Below are 9574 nucleotides of genomic sequence, written 5' to 3' on the forward strand. Positions count from 1 at the left end.
CCTCTCTGGTCATCATCTTTCTTGGGATGACAGTGTGTGACTCTCTTGACTGTGCACAGCAATCAGCAGCTGTGATTAAAAGGTTTAGACTTTCTTCCATAGTCAAATAACAGTGACCAGATATTTTATTTGAGCAATGGATCTTTAAATGAAGCAAAACCAATTAGGAGAGGTTGCTCATTAACCAGATGACATGCATTTCTGGCTTACTAGGTATGTAGCAGTTTTACACATTGTTATCTAGTGAGTCCAAACTTCAGATGCCTTCAGACTTCTCAAATCCATCTTGTACTTCCATATACTTCAAAACACAAAACACAGGACATTTATCATCTATTAAAATAAACTGCATGGTCCTTTTTTATCACTTTGCTTCTTCTTGAAATGGAGTCACTGTTTAACCGTTTATCATCCTGTGGTTTGTGAATTTCAGCCTTAGGCAAAGAAGGCTTGAAAGTTGTTGGGAGAACAGTATAGCATCCTTAAGGCCAGTTGTGTTATCCATTGTCTTCTAGTCATGTACTTGGCTGTTTTTATCTTTCTGCCCGCTTCCTTATCTTCTTAGCTTCCTTTTAACCTAGAGCAATGAATTCTTTGAAGTATTATCCAGCGTACAGATTGATCAGGCTATAGAAAATGTACCTATTCGTATTTGAATCCTGTTGGATTATTACAGTTTCCCTTACAGCTCAAGGACTGCAGTGTGGTTTTATGTTATTTGCTTAAAATCACCTGCAAGTCGATTATGACCTTTTGTGTTCAGTTTAAGAGTATAGTTTTAGATATTATTTCTAGCAGTATGTTTGTTCACATGCAAGGAGTTGTAGTGTTGGGTCACCAACTCCCATTTTGATCAATGCTTGGTGTCAGGGCAGTGCTCCCAAGTGGAGTAGCACAAGAGTCATGCAAGGTAAAACTGCTCAGTGGTGCAGAAGACAACCCTGTTCAATCAACAAAGCTGCAAGCTCATAATCACATTCTGATTACACTGACAAAACAGTGTGTTCTCTTCTCCCCCACCATCCTCCCAAAAATCCACACTGATAACTTACAAAACTCTGACTAATAGGCTGCCTGCTACTATAGTAGGATAGAAAACCCAATATTAAGAACTCCCATTCAGCTTCCAAGCATGTGCATTCTTCTCAAAATTAAATATGCATCTCTTTTTAAGGATCAGTTTAAGGTTAGATCATGACAAGTCAGTGATGATGCTCAACTTGTTAGCAGTTTCCCTCTCTTTTCTCTCATCTTTCAGAACTTTATTTTCAGAAGCTGAAAGACCTAAGAACTGAACGTGGGAAAGAAGTGAATGTGACATGATTTCTAGCAGTTTATATAGTTTATTTGTCAATACTAAAATGCTCATCTAGAAAAACTATGAATCATGAATGAAAAATAGAAGAAAAAAAAATGCAACCTGTTTCTTTTACCCTGATCTTAAACAAAACCTGAAGTTTGGGGATTAACTAGAGGTTACTTACCACTATTTTTTTTCTTACAACAGTAGTCCGGTTAAAGCACCTGCCCTGTGCTGATGATATAAAAACATGCTGCAGGACAGAATCTTTTTTTGCAATCTGATACATGTCCCTTTTGTAAAGTGTCTATTGGATTTATGTTGATGCAAACAAGAGCTCTCTGACTTTAAAGCACAAAGAATTTTACTACCTTTGCAATAGCCATAGCACTTCCAAGCTTTAAGCAGAACAATTCAAACTACTTGAAGTTCTTTTTCAGCTGTTCTTCGAATTAAGTGAACAGCAATATTAATCCAGCACTTCCGAGACTGCTGGTGCAGCACTTTGTCAGCTTCCTCAGACATACTCACAGCAACCCCACTGATGAAATCCTGGAATTGCTTTAACAGCAGAGCGCAGTGCAACTGAAGATGTCTTGGAAAAGAGTCATATTTTTTCATTTCTAAACAGTTAGTTTCCAGACTGGGATTCTGTTCCAGTGGAGTGGTCTTTTGGGATCATTGATGCACTGCAGGGAGTGCTACAGGGAAAAAACATACTCAGCAACTGAAAATAAGGTGAAACCTTTTCCAAATAAATTCAGCACATCTAAGACAGAAAGTTCCTAGATTCAATTCCTAAAGCAAGATTTTTGGTGCAAACATAATTCTGTGTTTCTGAGTGTAATTCTCTTTCCATACAAACATGGGGCCAGACCTCAGATCTCTTACTCATACAAAGAACTCCTCAGATACATAATTCAAAAACCACTTATGGCTGTACTTACATAAGTAAGAACTATTCAGGGTTTTGTTTAGTATTAAGAAAAATTTCAGAACTTAAAGACTAGAATGTTAATTTACAGTTTTGCTTTGTTAGTATTTTAATGTGTGCTTTCATGAAAAGCAAGCAAAATTAGTATTGACTACAATATCTTAAAACTTCAGTTTTCATTAATGTTTCAGTGCCAAGATAAAGGAAAATCAGGCTTCTTGTTATTTATTGTCTTAGTTCAGCCGTGTGGCATGTAATAAGCAAACAAAAGAGCAGGTCTTAACCCTCCACAACTTGTAAGCTGAAGAGTACACAGAGAAAACCAAGCAGCTGGGAAATCCCCAGAGAGAGGAAAATGTTGAGAAAGGGCTTGACAGCAACTTAATTCATAGCATAAAATCTTGGTTATTTGGATTCGGTGGGAGAGTTGAGAAGCAAGTTTTTGATGGATTTGGCTTGTTTGGTTAGTCGATGTACAGAAGCAAACTATAAAATTAAAACAAGAGGATTTATGGGATGTTCTTCTTGGGTGCCAATTTTTGAGAATGAATAGAGGATTTTTGACACATAGGGCCACCTCTGTGGGTCAAGACCTGAAACCTGTACAGAAGTGTGTCCATTTTATTGTATGTTCTTTGCCCTATTTTTAATTTTTTCATCTTGACCTCTTTGTGTTTCTCTGTTTCTAATCAGGTATCTAAGCGGCTGTACAGTATGGGCTGTTATGAAATCTCTCTGGGGGACACAATTGGTGTGGGGACTCCTGGAAGCATGAAGAGAATGTTGGAAGCTGTTATGAAAGAAATTCCTCTGAGTGCTCTTGCTGTTCACTGTCATGACACATATGGCCAGGCGTTAGCCAATATCCTCACAGCCATACAGGTAACTCAGGTTCTCATTTTATAGATATAATAGCAGTAGTCTTAGTTTAATTCAATTGCACAATTAAAAAAAATCCAGCCTTAGAAAAATCAATGTAAAAACAAATTTTCAGAAAGTATTGCTCACACATTGCATTGTCTACAGGCATTACTGCTGTTGCTTTTGCAAGAAAATTTCAATTCTTATGTACTTATTACCATCAATTCCATACAAAGTCACCAAGAAGCAGTGGTGATTATTATATGCCATTCATTTTTGATGAATGAGGGAGATAAAATATATTTTTTTCCTGATGTCTCAAATTCTGCTTTTCTTAGGAACATCTGTGTGTTCATTGTTTACTAAACTGAATTTTCTATTTTACAGAAGTATCTAAATATAAAATAGAATAATACATAATCACATATTGATTTCAGATGGATAAATCTAAATTAGTGGTGATTATGTACACAGAGTGGCCTAGGTAATTTTATCACTGTTAACATGCATTTAGTATGCTTTGTTTACCAGTTATACCTTCCAAATAAGATTAGCAACAACTTTATATCCTATTTAATCTTCTTTCAAATCTGTGGCTAAATGATCAAATATAGTTAATTTCCATAAAAGATATTTTTCCTTTGTGTTTATATACTTTTAAGAATAAGATATGATTCAAGAAACAGACTACAATTTTAATGTAGTTTTTGTAAAGATAAAATCGTGAAAAATATCTTAATGTTTACATGCATTCCTAAGGACACCTATTGTTACTAGAATAAAAAACTGTTTACAAATCTTTCATGGGCCTTTATTGTTCTATTTTCTACTTAATGGCATCTTCTGCTTTCTTGCAATTCAGGCAGCCACTTATAAGGTCAACTTTCCTTTGTCATGACTTGTTATTTTGACAGAGCTCATATTATGTTGTCTAGAAATAACAGCAGTGTGTTAACAGTATTAGTGATACAAGCAAGAAGAAGGAACAAGGAATTGTGTCAGTACGAGAATTCCTGCAGGTATTTGATTAAATACTCAATGACAAAATCTGTTAAAAAAGGTTCTGACTTTTACTCACAGTGTTCGCTGTTGACCTTTACTCACTTTTACTGTTGCACATGTGTGTATATGTACCATGGGATAAATAAACTGCTAATTTCACAGCTTCAGTTGCAAGTGTAATCACAGAATCACAGAATGTTAGGGTTTGGAAGGGACCTCAAAAGATCATCTAGTCCAATCCCCCTGCCGGAGCAGAAACACCTAGATGAGGTTACACAGGAAGGCGTCCAGGCGGGTTTTGAATGTCTCCAGAGAAGGAGAAAAAGCATGAAAACCTCTGAGCATGGAAGGAGTTCACCATAAAAATGCTTGAAGTTTTTTTCAAATCCTTCCTTAAAATAATCGCTGTCATGGTGCCTACTAAACACTGAACAATAGCTATGCTTTGTTAACCCCAGTATTTGTTGTAAGTGATTCTTGTTTTGGGTTTACCTTCTGCTCCTTTCTTTTTATGTACTCTTAAATCAGCTGTGTAAGAGTTAAAGGGGAGTAAAGCTCTTAGGTACCTAATGCGCAATTCAGGGTAATTAACATGTAAAATCATCACCCCCCAAAATTCCCAATGCAGCCTTCTTAGATTTCTGGGAAGCCAGGGGTGCCTGAGACCCACCAGAAAACATCCCTATGTCCTCGAGTTCTGCTACAGTGGTTGTCTAAAGGTGTGGTGATTTTGGCTGAGCTGAACTTGTCACAAATTTTGCCAAAAGTCTTTGATAAAGCAGGCATTACACAGTCTCTCCGACTGGCTTTGTGCAAGTAGCTCCTTGGCTTGCTCTAAAGGTAGGTCCCACATCACAGCATACTCTCCTGTCTCTGGTCAAAGAAACAAAGTAGCTAACAGTGCATTATAGCTAAACAATACTATTTCTAAAACAGGGCAACTTTTACAGGTCAGACAGGTGGTAAAGTGCAAAAGCCAGTGGATCGGGGTCCCCAGGTCACTTCTAACCCCTGCTGTCAGGCTTGCCTGTGCTTTCTACTCTGCCAAGGAAACATGAATGGCAAAGTACTGGAGTAAAAACCCTTGTCTTCAGCTCAGTGGTTCATTTCATAGACCAGACTCTCCACAGATGCAATTCCTTACCCTTCCTCCTTTATGGATCTGCGCAACTGACATAATATTTCATCAGGAGTGAAAGGTGTTTGAGGAGTTATAGAAATAGTGGACTCCAGTTAATGTTTGAAAACAATTTTAAAGAATGTTCAGAAGGCAAATAGCACTCTTCCTAAGACATTGCAGGCTGCAACCTCAGGGTGAGTTCTATTGTATTGTGTATTTTATTTCCTAAGAATTAATGAATGACAGCTGGAAAGCCACAAATCACTCTACACTAATTCAGGCATTGCTTCAATGGGAGATCTCTTAGGAGTGGAAAGAGGTGCTGGTGATTCACTAAGTGATTTTTTATACAGATCACATTGTTCCATTCAGGATTATACTACCCAGAATATTTTCTTTTGTTTGGGGCTGATCCAAAGTCATCTAGAACTGACAGGCTGTATCTGTATAAGAAATTAGCAGGGAAGTAGTCTTGTAATTTTAGTATTCAGTTTTATGTGTGTTGTTTTAGCAAAATGATAGGTAGTGAAAGATGGGAGAGAGATTAGCCAACTTTTAAAGGATAAGTAATTTTTTAAGTTGTTGGAGGGAATAATATAGAAAGCATTGCCTAGAGAAAGGAAATTAACTGTCTTTTATGAAGAGAATCTGTGTAAAAATGTAAGGAACATGAAGTGATGCTTCAGAACAAAACAGTAAACATTTAAAATAGAACCATAACCGGTTCTTGGTTAAATGGTTTAATATTAAAAAATCAAGAGTATACAGTTTACCAAAGAGGCAAATTCAGAAGATGGGAGTGATGTGGCGATCTAGTTAGAGGTTGTGGTATTTTGAGTAAAATTACATATGTGGGCTAGCTAATGTGACAAACACAGAATGTAGCTAAAAGCAGTAAAACATTTATAGGAAATTGTTACAGACCTACAAAGAAGGGGAAAAAGATGGGTCAGGAAACTTCTGTGCTGGAGAGGCCCCAGTAAGGGAGACCATTGATTTGAGAAGTTTTGAGTTACCTTGAGATTTGACCCCTATAGTGTGTACAGAACAGGTAAGAAAGGGGAAGGTTTTAATGGAAGTGGTACAGAACTCTTTTCTTGCATAGCTTGTGAAGTTGCCAAAAATAGCTTTGTCTGTTTTCATAGCACATATCCAAGCATGAGAAAGAATATGTGAAGAAGCAAAGAGGAGTTTTGGCCGGAGTGATACCACAATGAATAAAACAGTTGCATGGTAATCCCACAGAACTTTATCAAATTCCAATTGCTACTGTAATTCATGAATATAAACTGATCCCTACACTACTGAGATAAAATCTGAACTTACATACAAAATTCTAATGACTTACAGGGAGCAAGGATTTTTACCACCTTCTGTAATCATGTCCACCTTCTTGGACACAATGAGATGAATGAGATTGATGATCTGCCAAATGAAATTACTTTTTAGTATGTTTTCTTTTGACAGTAGACAAGATTTTTGAAATAAATCTGCACTTTAGTACCAGAAACAGAATTTAGCAAGCCTCTAATTAAACTTTCAAGGTTCAGACTGTAAAATACAAATTTGTGAATACAGGTTTTCATTACAAATATATCTCCTTACAGAGAGTTTAAAATATATAATAATATTTTGTTAATGTCTTTAACATCCTTGAATTTTAAAGATTAAATAAACTTTATTTTTTAAAAATCAAAATGGAAATGGCTGGCTGCTAACCTCTTCCCTTCATAGAATCATAGAATCTTTTAGGTTGTTAAAGACCTTTAAGGTCATCGAGTCCAACCATAAACCTAGTGCTGCCAAGTCCACCACTAAACCATATCCCTAAGCACCATATCTACCTATCTTTTAAATACCTCCAGGGATGGTGACTCCACCACTTCTCTGAGTAGCCTTTTCCAATGCTTGACAACCTTTTAATTGAAGAAATTTTTCCTAATATGCTATCTAAACCTCCCCTGGTGCAACTTGAGGTGATTTCCTCTTGTCCTATTGCTTGTAAAGTAAAGGGAGTAAAGACTGATACCCATCTTGCTACAACCTCTTTCCAGGTAGTTGTAGAGGGCAATAAAGTCTCCCCTGAGCCTCCTTTTCTCCAGGCTGAACAACCTCAGTTCCCTCAGCCACTCCTCATAAGACTTGTGCTCCAGACCCCTCACCAGCTTCGTTGCCTTTCTTTAGGCATGCTCAGGAACTCAATGTCTTTCTTGTAGTGAGGGGCCCAAAACCGAACACGGTATTCAAGGTATGGCCTCACCAGTGCTGAGTAGAGAGGAAGGATCACTCCTCTAGTCCTGCTGGCCACACTATTTCTGATACAAGGCAGGATGTTAAGGATACAAGTATCACTTAAGTAGATTCTAGCCCCTTCACTGTATGCTGGAGAGACTGACCTACTTGCATATTTGGCTCCAGTTTACTTGTGTAGTAAGGACTAGATTCACACAAGGGCAATCAATGTTCATGTGACTAAGTTTTAGGTGCCAGAACCAGGAGAGGAATCTGAACATAGATGCTGCAGTTCACAGTATATTAATTCACAAGGATCATTGTGTTACAGAAAGAGAGTTCACAACAGCCAGCAAGCTGGAAAAGGTAGGACCTAAGTGCAGATTATTTTCATGTAGTGCAGATTAAAAAGTTATTTTTGAAATTGTAGTTTAGAAACTGAATAGATTTTAAGTTTGGTGGAGAATGTAATTTTGAGGTTAAAAAAGCTAAGGTAGATGAGTGGGAAGTGGTCAAAATACATACATGCCAAATCAAATTATCTGAGTTCTGTAACACTCCATTCCTTTCACCCACTCAGCTTGGCACTCTGAGGACTTTATGCAGTACATTGTGAGAGTGGGAAAGACTTGCCGTATGAAGCATGCACATATTTTGGGTTCTTGAAAAAATGTTAATATTTTTACAGTCCTATTGTGAGAAATGCTTAGAAATGGAGAGGTTTCAGCAGTCCTCACAAGTTTACTTTCCTCTGCTGTTTACAAAGATACGCTAGGAAACTGCAGAAGACTTAACAGAGATCTCCAGAAACCAATTTCAAGGTTCATATAGGGAAACATTAGAAAAAGTACAACTTGAGTGAGAATACCTTGAGACTATTCTCAGACTTGACTGAAATTCAGGAAGGGCTGGTCATGCTTCAGTATTTTGCTGGAATTCTTTGAGGCAGTCACTGCCAAAGAAGACATAGGATATACAGTGGTCATCATATGCTTTGATTTTTCAGAAGACAATTTACAGTGTTCTGCACTGGAAGTTAGTATTAAGGTGTGGAAGCATGTAGCAAGTGGAAAGTTGGCTAAATGGCAGGAAACAAATGGAGTTATAAAATAGAATTTCTTCAAACTGGAATCGTAGAATCACAGAATGCTTTGGGTTGGAAGGGACCTTTAGAGGTCATCTAGTCCAACCCCTCTGCAGTGAGCAGGGACATCTTCAACCAGATCAGGTTGCTCAGAGACCTGTGTAACCTGACGTTGAATGTTTCCAGCGATGGGGCCTTGCCAGAGCTGTCTCACCAGAGTGAAGTAGGGGGGCAGAATTACCTCCCCTGACCTGCTGGCTATGCTTCTTTTGATGCAGCCCAGGATACAGTTGGCCTTCTGGGCTGCAAGCACACATGTTTGACGCATGTCGAGTTTTTAATCCACCAGTATCCCCAAGTCCTTCTCCTTGGGGCTGCTCTCAATCCCTTCATCCCTCAGCCTATATTGATACTGAGAATTGCCTCTCCCCGGGTGCAGGACCTTGCACTTGGCCTTGTTGAACCTCGTGAGGTTCACACAGGCCCACTTCTCCAGCTTGTCCAGGTCCCTCTGGATGACATCCTGTCCCTCTGGCACGTCAAGTGTACTACTCAGCTTGGTATCATCTGCAAACTTGCTGAGGGTGCCCTCGATCTCACTGTCTGTGCTGTTGATGAAGATATTAAACCGCACTGGTCCCACTACAGGCCCCTGAGCAACACGACTTGTTACCAGTCTCCACCTGGAGACTGAGCCATGGAAAGCACCCATCTGTAGGGTTATGGAAGTATTAGCCTGAGGGTCCCAGGTTTTCCTGCTTAAATGAAGAATTTGCACTGTCATAACGCTTATGTTAAGGGCAATTATTCTAACTTGTAGAAAGTAAACTTTTCAACTTTCAGATTTTCATTGTCAGAAATATTGTCAGAAATAGCTAGCACAATTTTTAAGTCTAAATCTGTGTAATATTCTAAAACATGCAAAAGAAAAAGTTTGAGATCAAAAGTAAGAGTATAGGAATGCACGTAATTTTAGGTAAAGCAAGACACTATTTATTACAGCATGCTTGTGCTTTTACAGAATCACAGAATCACAGAATC

The 9574-nt window shown here is 38.2% G+C and overlaps 1 protein-coding gene across 1 annotated transcript in view; it reads left to right on the forward strand.

The window, feature by feature from the left end:
* Positions 1-3116, forward strand: part of LOC104544911 (3-hydroxymethyl-3-methylglutaryl-CoA lyase, cytoplasmic-like) — a gene marked incomplete at its 3' end in the record, with an annotated part of 23314 nt that extends 20198 nt beyond the window's left edge. The window contains exon 6 of the mRNA XM_010189915.1: positions 2928-3116. Within this exon, the coding sequence (XP_010188217.1) occupies positions 2928-3116 (189 nt within the window). The remainder of the gene's footprint in view (positions 1-2927) is intronic.
* Positions 3117-9574: the final 6458 nt, after the last annotated feature.

Source organism: Mesitornis unicolor, unplaced genomic scaffold (assembly GCF_000695765.1).
Source record: "Mesitornis unicolor isolate BGI_N332 unplaced genomic scaffold, ASM69576v1 scaffold4948, whole genome shotgun sequence".
NCBI classification, from domain to species: Eukaryota; Metazoa; Chordata; class Aves; order Mesitornithiformes; family Mesitornithidae; genus Mesitornis; species Mesitornis unicolor.